The 20,383-nt window shown below is 51.6% G+C and overlaps 2 protein-coding genes across 7 annotated transcripts in view; one reads left to right on the forward strand and one right to left on the reverse strand.

Moving 5' to 3' along the window:
* PKN1 (protein kinase N1) overlaps nucleotides 1-18,626 on the forward strand; it is a 41,115-nt gene extending 22,489 nt beyond the window's left edge. For all 6 annotated transcript variants that reach the window (XM_017851232.1, XM_017851227.1, XM_017851228.1 and 3 more), the window contains 15 exons: nucleotides 3,674-3,783; nucleotides 3,875-4,018; nucleotides 9,542-9,617; nucleotides 9,704-9,845; nucleotides 9,936-10,029; nucleotides 14,336-14,415; nucleotides 14,492-14,567; nucleotides 14,652-14,743; nucleotides 16,103-16,279; nucleotides 16,516-16,578; nucleotides 16,677-16,753; nucleotides 16,928-17,070; nucleotides 17,341-17,448; nucleotides 17,537-17,617; nucleotides 18,346-18,626. In XM_017851232.1, the coding sequence (XP_017706721.1) occupies nucleotides 3,674-3,783; nucleotides 3,875-4,018; nucleotides 9,542-9,617; nucleotides 9,704-9,845; nucleotides 9,936-10,029; nucleotides 14,336-14,415; nucleotides 14,492-14,567; nucleotides 14,652-14,743; nucleotides 16,103-16,279; nucleotides 16,516-16,578; nucleotides 16,677-16,753; nucleotides 16,928-17,070; nucleotides 17,341-17,448; nucleotides 17,537-17,617; nucleotides 18,346-18,549 (1,667 nt within the window). In that variant the 3' untranslated portion in view covers nucleotides 18,550-18,626. The remainder of the gene's footprint in view (nucleotides 1-3,673; nucleotides 3,784-3,874; nucleotides 4,019-9,541; nucleotides 9,618-9,703; nucleotides 9,846-9,935; nucleotides 10,030-14,335; nucleotides 14,416-14,491; nucleotides 14,568-14,651; nucleotides 14,744-16,102; nucleotides 16,280-16,515; nucleotides 16,579-16,676; nucleotides 16,754-16,927; nucleotides 17,071-17,340; nucleotides 17,449-17,536; nucleotides 17,618-18,345) is intronic.
* Nucleotides 18,627-19,217: 591 nt separating this feature from the next.
* Nucleotides 19,218-20,383, reverse strand: part of PTGER1 (prostaglandin E receptor 1) — a 2,989-nt gene continuing 1,823 nt past the window's right edge. The window contains exons 2-3 of the mRNA XM_017851217.1: nucleotides 20,147-20,383; nucleotides 19,218-19,584 (exon numbers count right to left, since the gene is read on the reverse strand). Coding sequence (XP_017706706.1) covers nucleotides 19,318-19,584; nucleotides 20,147-20,383 — 504 coding nt within the window. The 3' untranslated portion in view covers nucleotides 19,218-19,317. The remainder of the gene's footprint in view (nucleotides 19,585-20,146) is intronic.

Raw genomic sequence — 20,383 nt, forward strand, 5'->3', positions numbered from 1 at the left:
CCGTCTCAAAACAATAAAAATAAAATTAAAATTAAAAAAAATACAAAAATTAGCCAGGCGTGGTGGTGCACACCTGTAATCCCAGCTACTAGGGAGGAAAATCGCTTGAGCCCAGGAGGTGGAGGTTGCAGTGAGCCAAGATCATGCTACTGCACTCCAACCTGGGTGACAGAGTGAGACTCTGTCTCAAAAAAAAAAAAGAAAAAGGAAAGAAATCCTGTCTCATCCTGCAACATGGATGAACCTTGAGGACATTAGTCTAAGTGAAATAAGCCAGTCCCCAAAAGACAAATATTGTATGATTCCAGTTATATGAGGTTCCTAGAGTAGTCAGATTCATAGAGACAGAAAGTAGAATGATGGATGCCGGGGAGTAGAGGGAGGGGGAATGGGGAGTTTATTATTTAATGTGGACAGAGTTTGGGTTTTGTAAGCTGAAAGTTCTAGAGATGGATGGTGGTAATGGTTGCACAGCAATGTGAATATACTTTATGCCACCGAACTGGACACTTAAAAATTATTATGATGGTAAATTTTATGTTATATGTATTTTACCATAATTTTGTTTTTTCTTGAGACAGAGTCTTGCTCTGCTGCCCAGACTGGAGTGCAGTGGCATGGTCTCAGCTCACTGCAACCTCTGCCTCCTCAGTTTGAGGATTCTCTTGCCTCAGCCACCCAAGTAGCTGGGATTACAGGCGTGTGCCACCATGCCTGGCTAATTTTCTAAATTTTGTATTTTTAGTGGAGACAGGGTTTCGCCACGTTGGCCATAATATTTTTTTGAGACGGAGTCTTGCTCAGTCGCCCAGGCTGGAGTGCAGTGGCGCGATCTTGGCTCACTGCAAGCTCCGCCTCCTGGGTTCTTGCCATTCTCCTGCCTCAGCCTCCCGAGTAGCTGGGACTACAGGCGCCCACCACCACACCCGGCTAATTTTTTTTTTTTTGTATTTTAGTAGAGATGGGGTTTCACCACGTTAGCCAGGATGGTCTCGATCTCCTGACCTCGTGATCCACCTGCCTCGGCCTCCTAAAGTGCTGGGATTACAGGCGTGAGCCACCGCAACTGGCCAGCCATAATTTTTTTAAAAGAAAATTTGATTCCTAATCTCGCAGCTAAAAAAAGGACAAAGAAAGATAATTAATACATATGTACAAAAAAAAAAAAAAAAAGGTAGTGTGGAGAAGAGTAACGGGAGAGCAGACACCCATGTTACCACCACCTGCATTAGGAAATAGAATGTGGCAGCCAGGGGCCACAGCTCGTGCCTGGAATCCCAGCCCTTTGGGATTTGCAGGAGGATCACTTGAACCCAGGAGTTCAAGACCAGCCTGGGCAACATAGCAAGACTTTGTCTTTACAAATAATAAAAAAAAATGGGACACATGTCATCAGGCCCTCCTGAGTCTGTGTCACAGAAAAAAAGAAAACTAAAGGGAAAAAAAGCAAAGACAGACCAACCAAAAATTAACCAGACGTGGGCATGGTGGCTTATGCCTGCGGTCCCAGCTACTTGGGAGGCTGAAGTGGGAGGATCACTTGAATGCAGGAGGTCAAGGCTACAGTGAGCCGTGATTGCACCACTGCATTCCAGCCTGGGCAACTGAGTGAGACCCCATCTTAAAAAAAAAAAGGGAAAAGAAATAGAATATTTCCAGCTCTCCAGAAGCTCCCTCCTGTCTCCTCCCCAATTCCAGCTTCTTCCTCTGCCATAGAGGTGACCATTGTCCCGACTTTTATCATTTCCTTGCTATAATTCGTAGTTGTAGAATTCCATGTTTGCATCTCCAAAAACTTTAATTCTGCCTGGTATTAGAACTTTATATTGATAGGCTCATACAGACTGTATTCTATCACATGGCTTTTTTCATTCAACATTGTTTCGGGGCTAGGCATAGTGGCTCAAGCCTCTAATCCCAGCACTTTGGGAGGCCGAGGTGGAGGGATTGCTTGAGCCAAGGAATTTGAGCCCAGCCTGGGCAACATGATGAAACCCCATCCTACAAAAAAATTCAAAAAAACAAAACCAAACAAACAAACAAAAAAAGCATTGTTTTGGGAGACTCATCCATTTTGTTGTGAGAAGCTATGGTTAATTCATATTTATTCCTGCTTAATAATCCATTATGTTAGACTGAGCCATATTGAATTGCCTTTTTCTGAAACCAAAAAAAAAAATAGTTAAATATCAGCAATTTTGTACTTCAGCTACTAAGAGTGTATCGCAGTTTTAAAATATTAATTCTCCTGTTAATGGACTGTGGGATGCCTCTAGTTTGGACCGTTATATATACTTTATATAAATGTGTCTACTGATGTATACATGCATGCATTTTGCTAGGGTAATTTCTTAGGAGGGCCTGGGCACGGTGGCTCACGCCTGTAATCCCAGCATTGTGAGAGGCCAAGGCCAGTGATCACTTGAGGTCGGGAGTTCAAGACCAGCCTGGCCAACATGGCAAAACCCCATCTCTACTAAAAACACAAAAATTAGTTGGGCATGGTAGTGTGTGCCCGTAGTCTGAGCTACTTTGGAGGCTGAGGCACGAGAATTGCTTGAACCCAGGAGGTGGAAGTTGCAGTGAGCCGAGATTGTGCCACTGCACTCCTGCCTGGGTGACAGAGAGAGACTCTGGCTCAAAAAATAAATGAATAAATAAATTCTTAGGAGCATGTTGCTGGGACTTCCATAGAATAAAACTGAATTTGGATCCCTGCCTCACCTCACACCATGGTAAAAAAAATCAACTGGATTAAAGGCTTCAATGTCAAATGCAAAACTTCACAGTTAGAGAAAGGTAATGGAGAGGAGGATTTATTTTAAAAAGATAGCAGACAGCCAGGCCTGGTGGCTCATGCCTGTAATCCCAGATACTTGGGAGGCTGAGGCAGGAGAATATCACTTGAGGCCAGGAGTTTGAGACCAGCCTAGTCAACATAACAAGACTCATCTCTACCAAAAANAAAGAAAAAGATAATAGACCTGCCCTTTCTGCCAGCATTTTCTTTCTTTTTTTCTTTTTTTTTTTGAGATAGAACTTCGCTCTTGTTGCCCAGGTTGGAGTGCAGTGGCGTGATCTCGGTTCACTGCAACCTCCGCCTCCTGGGTTCAAGTGATTCTCCTGCCTCAGCCTCCTGAGTAACTGGGATTATAGGCATGCACCACCACACCTGGGTAATTTTGTATTTTTAGCAGACACTGGGTTTCACCATGTTGGTCAGGCTGCTCTCAAACTTCTGACCTCAGGTGATCCACCTGCCTCAGCCTCCCAAAGTGTTGAGATTATAGGCACGAGCCACTGTGCATGGCCATTTTTCTTTTCTGTTTTCTTTCTCTCTTTCTCTCTCTTTCTTTCGTCTCACTGTGTCACCCAGGCTGGAGTGCCGTAGCATGATCTCGGCTCACTACAACCTCTACCTCCTGGGTTCAAGTGATTATCCTGCCTCAGCCTCCCGAGTAGCTGGCATTACGGGCGTGTGCCACCACACCCAGCTAATTTTTTGTATTTTTAGTAGAGATGGGGTTTTGCCATGATGGCCAGGCTGGTCTTGAACTCCTGGCCTCAATTGATCTGCCTGCCTCAACTTCGTAAAGTGCCGGGATTACAGGCATGAGCCACCTTGCCTGGCCGCTGCCAGCATTTTCTGACTGGGCCCTCTCCCCCATTTCAGATGAAGTCAGCACTGTGCTTAAGCTGGATAACACAGTGGTGGGGCAGACGTCTTGGAAGCCATGTGGCCCCAGTGCCTGGGACCAGAGCTTCACTCTGGAGCTGGAGAGGGTGAGCTGCGTTGGAGGACAACAGAGCCCAGAGGAGGAGGGGTTCCATGCCTCTGGCACCCTGAATGATGGCCCTCTTCCTCTCCCTCCAGGCACGGGAACTGGAGTTGGCTGTGTTCTGGCGGGACCAGCGGGGCCTGTGTGCCCTCAAATTCCTGAAGTTGGAGGATTTCTTGGACAATGAGAGGCATGAGGTGCAGCTGGACATGGAACCCCAGGGCTGCCTGGTGGCCGAGGTACAGCCCACCCCTGATCCTGAGAAAATGCTTCTTCTCCCTCACTCCCCCATTCCCAGTTTCCTAGAAGGGGAAAATATATTTTAGGTCTGGCTCTTCCAGAAGGGGAAGATACAATTTAGGTCAGGCTCTTCTAGAAGAGTAAAACACATTTTAGATCCAGCTCTTCTAGAAACAGGATATGTTTTAACTCTGCCTTTTCTAGAAGGAGAAGATATGTTTTAGGTCAGCCTCTTCTAGAAGGGGAAGAGATGTTTTAGATCTGCTTTTTTCTAGAAGGGAAAGATGTTTTAGATCAGGCTTTTCTAGAAAGGGAAGATCCGTTTTAGATTTGCCTTTTCTGGAAGGGGAAGGCATGTTTTAGGTAAGGCTTTTCTAAAAGGGGGAGATATGTTTTAGATCTACCTCTTCTAGAAGGGGAAAATACATTTTAAATAGATATCTTGTAGAGGGAAAGGTATGTTTTCAATCAGGCTCTTCTGGAAAGGGAAGATAGGCTTTAGATCTGCCTGTTCTAGGCTGGGTGTGGTGGCTTATGCCTGTAATCCCAGCGCTTTGAAAGGCCGAGGCAGGTGGATCACCTGAGGTCAGGGAGACCAGCCTGGCCAACATGGTGAAACCACGTCTCAACTAAAAATACAAAATTAGCTGGGTGTGGTGGCGCATGCCTTTAGTCCCGGCTACTCAGGAGGCTGACAGCAGAATCGCTTGAACCCAGGAGGTGGAGGCTGCAGTGAGCTGAAATCCCACCACTGCACTCCAGCCTGGGCAACAGAGCGAGACTCTATCTCAAAAAAAACAAATAAAATAAAAGATCTGTCTGTTCTAGAAGGAGAAGGTACATTTTAGATCAGGCTCTTTTAGAAGCATAAGATATGTTTTAGATCTGGTTTCTCTTAGTACAGAAAGATAGTTTTAGATCAGGCTCTTTTAGAAGTGGCAGGTATGTTTTAGATCAGTGTATTCTAGAAGGGGAAGATACATTTTAGATCTGTCTCCGAACCTTGATAGAAAAGCACACCTTGGCCGGGCGCGGTGGCTGACACCTGTAATCCCAGCACTTTGGGAGGCCGAGGCGGGTGGATCACTTGAGGCCAGGAGTTCCAGACTAGCCTGGTCAACATGGTGAAACCCCATCTCTATTACAAATACAAAAATTAGCTGGGCATGGTAGTGGGCACCTGTAGTCCCAGCTACTCGGGAGGCTGAGGCAGGAGAATTGCTTGAACCCAGGAGACGGAGGTTGCAGAGAGCTGAGATCATGCCATTGCACCCCAGCCTGGGCAACAAGAGTGAGACTTTGTCTCGAAAAAAAAAAAGAAGAAGAAGAAGAAGAAGAAAAGAACTTCTAATTAGCCACATCAGTGATATAACCTTAGCTGGGATTGGTTTTGTTCTGAGGCAAGATATTAAAAAAAAGAAGAAGAAGAAGCTGATTTCCAAATTTAGAAATGTTTACAGAAAAAAGGAAATAAATTATAAAATTTCATCCAGCCGGAAAAGTGATACAAAACCTGGCAACATATCGTGGTGATTGCTATCAGAGCCACAGTCAAGAGAAAGCGATTCCTTCCATAGCCGTGTGAGGGTGAAGGTCTGAATTGAGGTGGCCTCCCCTTGGCACTGTTGACATCTGGGGCCACATCGTCCTCTGTGGTGGGGCTGTCCTGTGCACTAGAGGATGTTTAGCAGCACCTCTGCCCACTGCTTACAGGATGTCAGTAGCACCGGCTCCCCCTGAGTTTTGGCAGCCCAGAGGTCTCCACACATTGTTAAGTGCTCCCTGGCTGGGAACCCCTGGTCCGAATGACATTTCTAGCTGAGTTCTCCTAGCATAAGCCAGGCTCTGTAGCGAGTGCTTTGGCGACGTGAACTTTTTAATTCTCACAACCAACTAGCAAAAGAGGGACTGTTATTACTCAAATTTGACAGAGGAGGAAACTAGGGGACAGAGAAGGAAAGTCACTTGACCCCTCATTTAGCCAAATTATCCTAAAAAACTCTTTTAATCTTCCGCTAACCTATATGTGTACCCCATTTTACATATATACATAATACATTACTTATATATGTATAAACACATATTATCTATTATTTACCCACCTACCTGTCCATCCATCCACTCTGTCTCTCTGTCTATGCGTTCATCCATCTTTTTTTTTTTTTTTTTGAGATGGAGTTTCATTCTGTCGCCCAGGCTGGAGTGCGGTGGTGTGATCTCGGCTCACTGCAAGCTCTGCCTCCCGGGTTTACGCCATTCTCCTGCCTCAGCCTCCCAAGTAGCTGGGTCTACAGGCGCCCGCTAACACGCCCAGCTAATTTTTTGTATTTTTAGTGGAGACAGTTTTCACCATGTTAGCCAAGATGGTCTCGATCTCCTGACCTCGTGATCTGCCCGCCTCAGCCTCCCAAAGTGCTGGGATTACAGGCGTTAACCACTGCGCCCGGCCCAGCCATCTTATCAATGCATCCTTTATCCATTGATAGATATACCTATATTATCTATCTGTCTTATCTATGTATCCATCTATATTAGGTATCTATATTACCTATTTATCTAATCCATCTATCCATTACTATCTTCTATATATTATTATCAACCAATCATTTTTCCATGCATCGTGCTCTATTATCTGTCAGTCATCTTATCCATCCACTCTCTTATTACTTGCATCATCTCATCATCCATCTCTGTATATTTTCATCTATGTATATCTACCCATTGTCCTCTACTTTATCATCCTCCTATATCCTCTGTTGCCTCTAATTTTTCTCCTCTATTGCTAATCTATCCATCCATCTATCTATATTAATCTATCAACTAATCTATCTTTCCATTACGCATTTGTCATATTATACTATCCATAACATATCTAAGTTATCTATCTTATCCATCCATCCATTTTATCTATCTATACTTTCCCTCCTATCCATCCATCTCTGTATATTCTCTGTTCTATTATATCTACCAGTTCCTCTCTCGTCCTCATCTATCTGTTCCTCTCTATTTTTCTCTCGATAGCTATATCTATCTATCCATCCATCCATCCATCCTTCTTTCTATCTCTATATATCCCTGCTTCTATCAGCCTCTCTCTCTGACTCTTATCTGTAACTACCCTTCCATCCATGCCCCTCTCTATCTACCTGCATCTATATCTGTCTCTTTCTGTGTCTATTTATCCATCTCTCTATATCCATATCCCCAAGCAGAGGTTCTCCCCTGGTCTGACTATCAAGCACCACTGAAAGAAAGGGACCGGTCTGGGCACGGTGGCTCACGCCTGTAATCCCAGCACTTTGGGAGGCCAAGGCGGGCAGATCACCAGGTCAGGAGTTTGAGACCAGCCTAGTCAACATGGTGAAACCCTGTCTCTACTAAAAATACAAAATTAGCCGGGTGTGGTGGCAGGCGCCTGTAATCCCAGCTATTCAGGAGGCTGAGGCAGGAGAATCGCTTGAACCTGAAGGCGGAGGTTGCAGTGAGCCGATATCATGCCACTGCACTCCAGCCTGGGAAACGAGTGAAACTCTGTCTCGAAAGAAAGAAAGAAAGAGAGAGAGAGAGAGAGAGAGAGAGAGAGAGAGAGAGAAAGGGGCGTGGAGAAAGGTTGACTCAGATGGCAGAGCTTTAAAATTGTTCTGCTATTCACAACACAGCCCAAACCAAATGGAAAGTGATGGTGGGTGACCTGGGGGACACATTCTAAAGCGTTTCTCCTCGCCTTCAAGGTCTCTCTGTGGCATTCTATTTTGTTCTTATGCCTCTACAGAAGCACCATTCCATAGAACTTTCTGCAGCTCTGGCTGAGCGCTGTGGCTTACACCTGTAATCCCAGCACTTTGGGAGGCTGAGGCTGATGGGTCATTTGAGGTCAGGAGTTTGAGACCAGCCTGGCCAACATGGTGAAACCCCGTCTTTACCAAAAATACAAAAATTAGGCTGGGTGTGGTGGTTCACGCCTGTCATCCTAGCACTTTGGGAGGGCCAGGCAGGCAGATCACCTGAGGTCAGGAGTTCAAGACCAACCTGGCCAACATGGAGAAACCCAGTCTCTACTAAAAATACAAAAATTAGCTGGGCGTGGTGGCACATGCCTGTAATCCCAGTTACTTGGGAGGCTGAGGCAGGAGAATCGCTTGAATCGGGGAGGCGGAGGTTGCAGTGAGCCAAGATCGCACCACTGCACTCCAACCTGAGCAACAGAGTGAGACTCTGTCTCAAAAAAAAAAAAAAAAAAAAAAAAAAAGCTGGGCATGGTGGTGGGCGCCTATAATCCCAGCTACTCGGGAGACTGAGGCAGGAGAATCGCTAGTGTCTGGGAGGTGGAGGTTGTGGTGAGCCCAGATTGCGCCACTGCACTCCAGCCTGGGCAACAGAGTCTCAAAAAAAAAAAAAAAGGGGAACTTTCTGCAGCTCTATTGTTGATGTACCCACAGTAGCTGAGTTCTGTTGTAGATGGAAATGTTCTCTATCTGAAATGCAACCCGCGCGACCAGGGAACCAAAGTTTTAATTTCACTGACATTTTCACTAATTTAAATTTAAATCGCCACATGTGAAATCGTACCAGACACTGCAGTTCTGTGACTTCGGCATCTTCTAGAAATTGTGTTGGAGTTGGGAGAATTAAACTTGACGGGTGACTTCCGTGGATGGGTGGGCATCAGCGTTGCCTGGGGACTTGTTGAAATATTGAGTGCTTTAAGGCTGGGCGCAGTGGCTCACACCTGTAATCCCAGCACTTTGGGAGGCCACAGTGGGCAGATCACTTGAGCCCAGGAGTTTAGGACCAGCCTGGCCAACATGATGAAACTCCATCTCTACAAATACAACTATTTGCCTGGCATGGGGGTGCGCGCCTGTAGTCCCAGCTACTCAGGAGGCTGAGGTGGGAGGATCGCTTGAGCCTGGGAGGTGGAGGCTGCAGTGAGCTGAGATTGCACTACTACACTCCAGCCTGGGCAATGGAGCAAGACCCTGTCTAAAAAAATATATATCTCTATCTATCTATCTATCTATATATATATATATAACACACACACATACACACACACACACACACACAGAGAGAGAGAGAGAGAAAGAGCGCTTCCTCCACTCTGTGTTTCTGGCTCAGTAGGTCAAAGGAGGGGCCTGGAAACCTGCGTTTCTAGCAAGTTCCCAGGTGTTGCTGCTACTGCAGGTCTGGGGTCTGGGAGCACATGTGGGGAATCGGGGTGTGGGATGGTGTGGCGTCCGTTTGTGGTCGCTGTCTGTCAGTCTTGTTGGATCAGATGCTCTCCCCACCTCTAGAAGGGGACCCGGTTGTCTGCTTCTTGCTTTTCCAGGACGTCCCTTCAGGAGGGGAGCCGTGGGTGGCACTGATGGCCTCTTCATTGTCACCTGGTACTCGGGTTGAATCTGATGCCACATGACCAGAACCCCACTGGGGCGTGCACACCTGTGCTCCTAGGGGCTTTCTTACCAAGCTGTCTGCCTGCAGGTGGGCAGGGGTCCTCACCTTTTGGTCCCTTCCCCCAGGTCACCTTCCGCAACCCTGTCATTGAGAGGATTCCTCGGCTCCGACGGCAGAAGAAAATTTTCTCCAAGCAGCAAGGTGAGAGGGTGCTCCAGGCCTCCTAGGGGAGAGGCCAGGGGTCCTGGGAGTGTCATGGAGGGTGATGCCTGCCCCCGTCCCCCCAGGGAAGGCGTTCCAGCGTGCTAGGCAGATGAACATCGACGTCGCCACGTGGGTGCGGCTGCTCCGGAGGCTCATCCCCAATGCCACGGGCACAGGCACCTTCAGCCCTGGGGCTTCTCTGGGATCCGAGGCCCGGACCACGGGGTAAGGAAGGAGGGCCCCGGGGTCCCGGCTGCCCCTTGAAGGCTGCGAGGGTCCTGGGTCCCAGACACACCCTCCTCTCGTCTGCTGCAGTGACATATCGGTGGAGAAGCTGAACCTCGGCACTGACTCGGACAGCTCACCTCAGAAGAGCTCACGGGATCCTCCTTCCAGCCCATCGAGCCTGGTGAGGGTCCCCCCTTCTCCCCCCTAGGCCTGGCCTGGGCAGCATCAGGGGTCCTGCTCCAGGCTCAGAGACCACTAGGAACTTCCCTGGAGCCACGCAGCATGTCTGTGGCAGAACCAGGGCCCAGATCTCTATGCTGGTTAAAACCTGTGCCCAGATCTCTATCCTGGTTAACAAATGGCTCATGCCTATAATCCCAGCACTTCTGGGAGGCTGACACGGGAGGATTGCTGGAGCCCAGGAGTTTGAGACCGGCCTGAGCAACACAGTGAGCCACGGTGAGCCATGATCCTGCCACTGCACTGCAGCCTGGGCAACATAGGGAAATCTTATCTCAAAAAATAAAACAGGCCAGGCGCAGTGGCTCACACCTGTAATCCCAGCACTTTGAGAGGCTGAGGCCAGGAGTTCAAGACCAGCCTGGCCAACACAATGAAACCCCGTCTCTACTAAAAATACAAGAATTAGCCGGGTGCGGTGGTGGGCACCTGTAATCCCAGCTACCCAGTCAACTGGGGCAGTTGAACCTGAGAGGCAGAGGTTGCAGTGAGCCAAGATCATGCCAACTGCGCTCCAACTTGGGCGACAGAGCAAGACTCCGTCTCAAAAAATAAAAATAAATAAAGAAAACTGTGAGCTCGGGGGCTGGACTGCCTGGGTTCCCATCCCTGCCCTGCCACCTCTTGGCTCTGCGCTTCACCTCTGTGTGCCTCAGTGTACCGCTTTGCAAAACGAGCATATTTAAAACCCATGTCGATGATAGAGTGATTGAGAGAGTGCTGTGCTCTAGGCAGAGGTTACCGCAAGCTGGGAGCCACAAGGGGACCTGCCGGGTGATGGAAATGTTCCTCGTCTTGATCTAGGTCAGAGGTCAGCATGCATTTTCCGGAAAGGGCCAGAGAGTCAATATTTTTGGCTTTGTGGGCTAGACAGTCCCTGTCTGCTTTGTAGTTTGAAAGCAGCCACAGACGATTTGTACACCATAAGCGTGTCTCTATTCCAGTAAAACCTTATCGGTAGTTCACACGGAAGTTTGAACATCGTAGAACTTTCATGGGCAATGAAATATTATTCCTCTTTTGTTTTTTTTCCCCAACAATTTAAAAATGTAAAAATCACTTCACCTGTGGTCCCAGCTACTTGGGAGGCCGAGGCAGGAGGATGACTTGAGTCCAGGAGTTGGAGTCCAGCCTGAACAACATGGTGAAACTCCATCTCTCCATCTTTTTTTTTTTTTTTCTTTTTGAGATGGAGTCTCACTCTGTTGCCCAGGGCTGGAGTGGCAGTAGTGTGATCTGGCTCACTGCAGCCTCCACCTCCTGGTTCAAAGAATTCTCCTGCCCTCACCACCCGAGTACGTGGACTACATGGCCCACCACATCCGGCTAAATTTTTGATTTTTAATAGAGAATGGGGTTCACTTTGTTGACCAGGCTAGTCTTGAACCCTGACCTCATGATCGCCCGAGCCTCAGCCTCCCAAAGTCTGGGATACAGTGTGAGCCACTGCTGTCCAACACTGCATCTCTTTAAAAACAAAAAAAAAAAGGCTGGGCGCATGCTCAAGCTGTAATCCCAGCCACTTTGGGAGCCGAGACGGGCGGATCACGAGGTCAGGAGATCGAGAACCATCCTGCGAACACGGTAAAACCAAAACCCCGTTCTCTACTAAAAAAATACAAAAAATCAGCCGGCGAGGTGGGCGTGCCTGTAGTCCCAGCTTACTCGGTGACTGGCAGAAATGGTCGAAACCTGGGAGCGGAGCTTGCAGTGAGCCTGAAATCTGGCCCACTGCTCCACCTGGGCGGCAGAGCCAGACTCCATCTCAAAAAAAAAAAAAAATCAGTGAAAGCCCTTTCCTAGCTCTTACAAACTTTATAAAAACAGTTTAGTCCCACCAGCAACATTTGCAACTCCTAGAACACAGATGGTTTCTTGGGGATGCCATGTAACCTGTCCACTTGCCCACCTCACTGAATTGTAGAACAAAAGAAGAAAAAAAAAAAAAAAAAAAAGGTCCACGTGAATGCATTGTATTTATTTATTTATTTATTTATTTATTTATTTATTGAGACAGAGTCTCCCACTCTGTTTCATTGATCAGTGCACGATCTCACTACCCAATCTCCCTCGCTCCCAATCCTCTGCCCTCACCGATCAAAGGATCCCATGCTCACCTCACCGAAAGCTGGATACAGGTCCTTGTGCCAGCAATCCATTGACTAATTTTGTTTTAGTAGAGATGGGGTTTCACCATCGTCCGGCCAGGGCTGGTCTGGTAAACTCCTGACCTCAGGTGAATCTCCCTGTCCTCGAGCCTCCTAAAGTGCTGGATTACAGTATGAGCCACCTACATGCCCAGCCCTGAATGCATTTTATCCTTTTATCTTTTTTTTTTTTTTTTTGAGATGCGGGCTTGCCTGCCACCCAGCGCTGGAGTGCAGTTTGTGCAGTCATGCCTTCAGTGCCAGCCTCAACCTCCTGAGCTCAGTGATCCTCCCACTTCAGCCTCCCAAGTACTAAGGACTACAGGCATTACCACACAACACCTGGCTAATTTTTATAATCTAATTTTTTAGAAAGTAGAAGTAATGCTGGGCGTGGTAAAGCTCATGCCTTAATGCCCAGCACTTGGGAGGCGAGATCAGGATCATGAGGTCAAGGGAGATCGAGACCATCATGCTAACATGTAAACCTCGTCTCTAATAAAAATACCAAAAATACGTGGACGTGGTGGCAGACACCTAATAGCTCCAGCTACATCGGTGAGGCGATGGCCAGGAGAAGGCTGAACCCGGAGCGGAGCTTGCAGTGAGCCAGATCTGCGCCACTGCACTCCACCCTAGCGAAGAGGAGAATCCGCCAAAAAAAAAAGAAAAGAAAGAGAAGTAATAGATAATAAATGCTCATGGCAATTCCATTAAATGACTTACCTCATTAAAGTAGGATGAGTGTGGCCGAAACCAAAAGGTGATGACAGAATGCTGGGGAGGATATGGGGGAAAGGAACTCAGGTGGGAGGCGTGGGAATCCGGTTCCTCTCCTCAGGCAGGCAAGTGCATATAGTGCAGCTATAGCTGGCTGGCTAAACAATGTACATTGCAGCCCAGCACGTTGGCTCACGCCCTGTAATACCCAGCACTTTGGATCCCCAGGGTGGGCGGTCACGAGGTCAGGGGTTCGGACCAGCCTGGCCAACAAGGTGAAACCCCTGTCTCTACTAAAAATACAAAAATTAGTTGGGCGTAGGTGGCAGGGCGCCTTATCCCAGCTACTTGAGGCTAAGGCAGGAGAGTTCTTAACCATGGAGGCAGAGGTTGCATGTGAGCCGAGATCTATGCCATGTACCCCAACCCTGGCAACTAGAGCGAGACTCCTCCAAAAAAAAAAAAAAAAAAAAAAAAAAAAAAATGGACATTGTCGAGCCAGGCATGATGGCTTGCACTTGTAGTCCCAGCTACTCAGGAAGCTGAACAAAGAGGATTGCTTGAGGCCAGAAGTTTGGGACCAGCCTGGGCAACAGAACAAGACCCCATCTCTACAAAAATTAGGCCAGGCGTGGTGGCTGACGTTTGTAATCCCAGCACTTTGGGAGGCTGAGGTGGGTAGATCACCTGAGGTCGGGAGTTCGAGACCACCCTGACCAACATGGAGAAACCCCATCTCGACTAAAAATATAAAAAATTAGCCTAGCTTGGTGGTGCATGCCTGTAATCTCAGCTATTTGGGAGACTGAGGTAGGAGAATCACTTGAACCCGGGAGGCGGAGGTTGCAGTGAACGGAGATCGTGCCATTGTACTCCAGCCTGGGTAACAAGAATGAAACTCAGTCTCAAAAAAAAAAAATTAGCTGGGCGTGGTGGTGCAAGCCTTTAGTCCCAGCTACTCAGGAGGTGGAGGTAGAGTTGAAGGCTACACTAAGCTATGACTGTGCCACTGCACTCCATCCTGGGCGACAGAGCAAGACTCTGTCTCTAAAAAAAAAAGAGAGAGAGAAAATTCGGGCTGGGTGTGGTGGCTCACTTCTGTAATCCCAGCAGTTTGGGAGGCCGTGGCGAGTGGATCACCTGAGGTCAAGAGTTCCAGACCAACCTGGCCAACATGGTGAAACCCCATCTCTATTAAAAGTACAAAAATTAGCCAGGCGTGGTGGTGCAGGTGTGTGGCTGGAGGAGAGTGAGTGAGGGGCTGCGTGGGAGGAGAGGTGAGGACAGAGAGGTGGGGGGCAGATCTTGCAGGGCCGCAGAGGCTGTTGTGGTTATAAGGGCATCTCTGACTCCCCTACTCTGGCCTCCTCTCCGCCACAGAGCTCCCCGATCCAGGAATCCTCCATCACTCCCAAGCTGCCTTCGGAGACCCAGGAGACCCCAGGCCCCGCCCTGTGCAGGTGACACCACTCCCCGGCCCCCTGCCCACCACCCCTGCCTGCTGTCCTTGTTCTCACCAGTGGCTTCTCTCCACAGCCCTCTGAGGAAGTCACCTCTGACCCTTGAGGATTTCAAGTTCCTGGCGGTGCTGGGCCGGGGTCACTTTGGGAAGGTGAGGTGGAGGGCAGGGAATTGGGAGACCCCCTGCAGGTCCCTGGCTGGCCGCTAAAACCACCCCTGCCCACTGTGGTTCCAGGTGCTGCTCTCCGAATTCCGGCCCAGTGGGGAGCTGTTTGCCATCAAGGCTCTGAAGAAAGGGGACATTGTGGCCCGAGACGAGGTGGAGAGGTGGGGACCTGCCGTGGTCCTCTGGGGACCTCTGTCTTCTCTTTTGGGAAATGACAGAGCAGTTCTCTCCTTGGAGCTGCAGGGAGAGTGACTCATAGTAGTCACTAATGCCAGGCACGGTGGCTCTCGCCTGTAATCCCAGCACTCTGGGAGGCTGAGGCAGGTGGATCACTTGGGCTCAGAATTTCAAGACGAGGCTGGGCAACATGGTGACACCTCCATCTTTACAAAACATATAAAATAATTAGCTGAGTGTGGTGGTACATGCTTGTAGCCCCAGCTACTCATGAGGCTGAGATAGGAGGATCACCTGAGCCCAGTAGGTCAAGGTTGCAGTGAGCTGAGATCACACCACTGCACTCCAGCCTGGACAACAGAGTGAGACCTGTCTCAAAACAAAAAGTTACTAATACCTGCTAGCCTAATACCAAGATAATAATAGCTCTTATAAAAGTTATTCATTTGTTCCTCCATGTTGCCCTATAAGGTAAATACTGATGGCACAGAGAGGTTGAGCAATTTACCCAAGGTCACACAGCCAGTAAGCAGCAGGTCCAGGATTCAAAGCTAGAGACTCAGGTTCTGAAGCCTGTGCCCTTCGTGGTGCAAACACTGCCTCTGCTTTGGGGTCAGCATCCTGGGTTCAAATCTCACGTGTGCAGCATGGGCTTGGAGATCCTGGGGAGGTCAGTTCTCCCTTCAGAACCTCAGCCTTTTTGTCAGGCACTGTGGCTTACGCCTGTAATCCCAGCACTTTGGGAGGCCGAGGTGCATGGATCACCTGAGGTTAGGACATCGAGACCAGTATGGCCAACATGGTGAAACCCCGTCTGTACTAAAAATACAAAAATCAGCCGGGCGTGGTAGTGGGCATCTGTAGTCCCACCTACTTGGGAGGCTGAGGCAGGAGAATCACTTGAACCCAGGAGGCAGAGGTTGCAGTGAGCCAAGATCATGCCACTGCACTCTAGCTTGACTGTCTCAAAAAAAAAAAAAAAGAACCCCTCTTGATGTGGAGAAGCGGAGTGCTGCTGCCTTCCACATACGGTTGTCAGGTGCTGTCTACACAGTGCCTAACCCCTCTAAACATTCGGTACAGGCACTGAGATTGTCCTTGGTCTTCCCAGCATTCTTTTGATAATCAGGAACCCAACTCAGAAAGGCCGAAACAAGTAAAGAAATTTATTGGTCTGCATTAGAAAAGTCCAGGAGTGTGCTGCCTTCAGGCATGGCTGTATCCAGGTGCTGAGATGACATTTCTCAGTTCTGCTTCCCTCTGTATGGGCTTTGCTTGCCGTCTGGGAGTCGGGGATAAGCGGCGGCCATGGTCTCTGACTTCTGTCCCTCACCCCTCCCCAGCCTGATGTGTGAGAAGCGGATCTTGGCGGCAGTGACCAGTGCGGGACACCCCTTCCTGGTGAACCTCTTTGGCTGTTTCCAGACACCGGAGCACGTGTGCTTCGTGATGGAGTACTCGGCCGGTGGGGACCTGATGCTTCACATCCACAGCGACGTGTTCTCTGAGCCCCGTGCCGTGTGAGCCTGGCCCCCCAGCCCGGGCCCCGCCTCCCTCCACAGCGTCTGACATTTCAGTCCCCCCGAGAGGCTGGCAGCCTGCTTCTCACCCCTCCACCCTCAGGCCTTGCTTCCCCCAGCCTCCTAGAGCTTTGGGGAGACTGGGGGGCGTTTGAGGATGTGGGAGCCGGGCTTATGTGACCCTCCCTGCTTGCAGGGTGGCCCCACCCCTCTCAGCAGCCTCTCTCTCTCTGCAGCTTTTATTCCGCCTGCGTGGTGCTGGGCCTACAGTTTCTTCATGAACACAAGATTGTCTACAGGTGTGTGTGTGTGCGCGCATGCGTGTGCACACTGCCCATTGTGGGGACAGGGCCCAGACCCCCGCTCATCCCTCTTTCCACCCCACAACCCCCAACAGGGACCTGAAGTTGGACAATTTGCTTCTGGACACCGAGGGCTACGTCAAGATCACAGACTTTGGCCTCTGCAAGGAGGGTGAGGGACTGGCCTCGGGATTAGACAAAGGAGGGGGAAGGAATGGGGTCCCTAACCCTACTTGGGGTGCCCCCCACCCTGACCCTGGGACAGGGCTGGCTGTGTGGACAACCCCACATTGGGCTGAGTGACTCCTCTGGCCCCCATAACCTCACATGGCTTTGCTGTCCCCAGGGATGGGCTATGGGGACCGGACCAGTACATTTTGTGGGACCCCGGAGTTCCTGGCCCCTGAGGTGCTGACGGACACTTCATACACGCGGGCTGTGGACTGGTGGGGGCTAGGTGTGCTGCTGTACGAAATGCTGGTTGGCGAGGTGAGACCCCACCCCTGTGTGTCTCGGATCTCACTGGAAACTGCGTGTGCCCTAGGGTGGGATCCAAGTCTGCCTCCACCAAGTGCTGTGTGATTGAGGGCTGCTGGCTCTGCCTCCCTGGCCTCAGTTTCCGCCTCTATTAAATGGGACATTTCCCTGCCCGAGTTAGCCAGCACCCAAGAGCTGCAGCAGAGTGTAAGGCTCAGGCCGGGCTGGGTTTGGAGCAGCCAGAGGAGAGGCCTCATTCACCCCGGGCCTCCCTCTCCCCAGTCCCCATTCCCAGGGGATGACGAGGAGGAGGTCTTCGATAGCATCGTCAACGATGAGGTTCGCTACCCCCGCTTCCTGTCCGCCGAAGCAATCGGCATCATGAGAAGGGTGAGGACCCCCGATGTGGGGCAGGTCTGGGGAGGGGCACTGGGGCCCAGAAGGGGACAGATCCTGACACAGTGCTCCTTCCTCCAAGCTGCTGCGGAGGAACCCAGAGCGGAGGCTGGGATCTAGCGAGAGAGATGCAGAAGATGTGAAGAAACAGCCTTTCTTCAGGGTGAGGTTCCCCAAAAGGACCTCAGTGACCCCGGCCCTCCCCCGGGGCCGATTCATCACCCCACACCCGATGTCCCCCAGGCCTAGCCGCTTTGCCTCAAAGGCCTCATTGCACCTCCAGGGCAACATCACCTCCTTTGACACCCCGATTTCCCTCCTCCACTTTTGTTCCCCCCAGGGACCCTCCTAATCCCACATCTCCACTTTCCGCCGCCTCTTTTTTTGTTTTTTTGTTTTTTGTTTTTTGAGCCAGGGTCTCACTGTGTTGCCCAGGCTGGAATGCGGTGGCTCAATCTTGGCCCACTGTAACCTCCGCCTTCCAGATTCATGCGATTCTCCTGCCTCAGCCTTCTGAGTAGCTGGGATTACAGGCACACACCACTCCACCACAGCTGGCTAATTTTTGTATTTTTAGTAGAGATGGAATTTTGCCACTTTGGCCAGGCTGGTCTTGAACTCCTGGCCTCAAGTGATCCTCCCACCTCAGCCTCCCAAAGTTCTGGGATTACAGATGTGAGCTACCACACCTGGCCTCCACTGTTTCCTAATCCCGCTTCTCCACTAGGCTATCGCAGGTGATCCCTCCTGAGCCCCAGTCCCCCCACCCCACTTTTCCCTATATGATGACTCCTCTCCGTGGTTGCCAAGCCCTAGGACTGGTCCCCACTGCAGCACGCCCCCTCCTCAGCCTCCCAGGCTGACCCTCCCCTCGGCTTCCCTCCCCTGCAGACTCTGGGCTGGGAAGCCCTGTTGGCCCGGCGCCTGCCGCCGCCTTTTGTGCCCACGCTGTCTGGCCGCACCGACGTCAGCAACTTTGACGAGGAGTTCACCGGGGAGGCCCCCACGCTGAGCCCGCCCCGTGACGCGCGTCCCCTCACAGCCGCGGAGCAGGCGGCCTTCCTGGACTTCGACTTCGTGGCGGGGGGCTGCTAGCCCCCTCCCCTGCCCCTACCCCTGCCCGAGAGCTCTTAGTTTTTAAAAAGGCCTTTGGGATTTGCCTGATCCATGCATCTTCCGTGTCTTCTTGTGTGCAGTCATTGGCGGTGGGGGTGTGCTTGGAGGTGTGGACGTTTGGGGGGCAGGTGGCTGGCTGGTTGGTCGTGGGAGTCTCGAGTGATGGGGGTGTCATTTGAAGAGGATCAAGGGGCAGCGTGGACTCGGAGCTGTTCTTACGGTGGGGAGCGTAGGTAAGCTGAGATGGGAGGGGGTCGGGATTGTGTTGGGAGACTCCCAGGGGCATGGGGCAAAATGGTTTGGGGACAGGGTTTTCGGGCTGTATTGGAAGAACTCAAAGCCACAGTGAGCAGAATGGTTTCGGAAGTCCGTTAGGGCGGTGGCAAGGTCAGGAAACGCCCCCCACACCCTCTCGCTCTGCTCCCAGCGGAGCCCCAGCCCCCGCGCCCGCACGGTGCGCTTGCTCCTGCGGCTCCGGCGCCCACGGTCCGGCACCCTCGAGCCTCCTAGAACCGCGCCCCGGTATCTCCGCGCCATCTGGTAGGCCCCGGAACTGCACCCACCCTGGAAGCGCACTTGGCGCCTCTGCTGCCCCTAGCGCGGACCCAGTGGGTGCCGAAGCCCCGACGGGACTCACCGCTCTGTCTGGGCTCGCAGAATGGCTTTTCATTCCTCAAAGGCTCTGCGCCGCGCACCTGGGCCCGGCCCCAGGGTGGGCTGGCTTCGTCGTTGGGCCTCCGGTTGTGCTTAGAAGTGGCTGAGGCCGCTGTGCCGGGAGCTGCGCAGCGAGCTGGCCTCCCAGGCGCTCGGGGTTAGGCCCAGCCCCGCGGGGCCGCCCTTGGCCCTGGCCCTCGGGGGCAGGAAGCGAAGCAGTTGGCGCAGCACGGCCTGGCGCAGCAGGATGTACACCCAAGGGTCCAGGATCTGGTTCCAGGAGGCAAGGCGCACGGCCAGGAACAGTGGCCGCTGCAGAGAGGTAGAACTCCAGCCCCCGACGGCCAGCGCCACCAACACCTGTGGGGGAAGCAGGTGTGAGCCGTTTGGCGGGCGCGGGCGCGGGCGCAGAGGGGCGCAGGGATGGTGGGGGCGTGGCTGGAAGGTAAAAGCCTGGGAGGAGGGGCGAGCCGTCGCAGGCAAGGTAAATGGGGATCCAGGTGGGAAGAGGATGCGGAAAAAAAGGAGGGAGGCAAAGAAACAAACACCTTCAGTGGGTGGGGGGTCCGGCTGGAGAGGAGTCTCAGGTATCCCGGAAAGAGGACAAAGGAGGGGGTTGGGTGAAAGGACTAGGGAATGAAGCGCGGGGGCTTATAACGGTGGGGCAGGAGAGGAGGCTTGTGTGGGTCATGGTGCGCTACAAAGACCCCAAAAGGAAGAAGAAAGGGGGCTAGGAGGAAGGATGGGAGGTCAGATGGAGAAGGCCATGCTGGCTTTCGGGGCAGGTGGGATGGGGCCTCCAGGGGCCGGGGCCTTGGTTGGGTCCTGGACGGAGGCCCAAGGTGTTCTGGGAGGACGAAGGGCAGAGGGTGTTGAGAGGGAGCGGGAGGAGCGTGGCTCGAGGGGCCGGTGCGCCCCTCACCAGCATTGGACTCCAGCAGATGCACGACACCACCATGATACCGACAAGCTGGCCCAGCATCTCCACGTCGTGGGTGCGAGCTCTGCGTGCCGAGCCGCGGCTCTGGGAGCCGCCAAAGGCTGTGGAGGCTGAAGCGATGGACGAGGCGGACGAGGCGGAGGCCGAGCGGGGTCCGCGCGCCCCCCAGCGACGCCTGCTGTCGGGGCCCGAGGCCGGGGAGGGCCCTCGGGAGCGGCG

The sequence above is a fragment of the Rhinopithecus bieti genome, unplaced genomic scaffold (assembly GCF_001698545.2).
Source record: "Rhinopithecus bieti isolate Rb0 unplaced genomic scaffold, ASM169854v2 scaffold_33432, whole genome shotgun sequence".
Classification (NCBI taxonomy): Eukaryota; Metazoa; Chordata; class Mammalia; order Primates; family Cercopithecidae; genus Rhinopithecus; species Rhinopithecus bieti.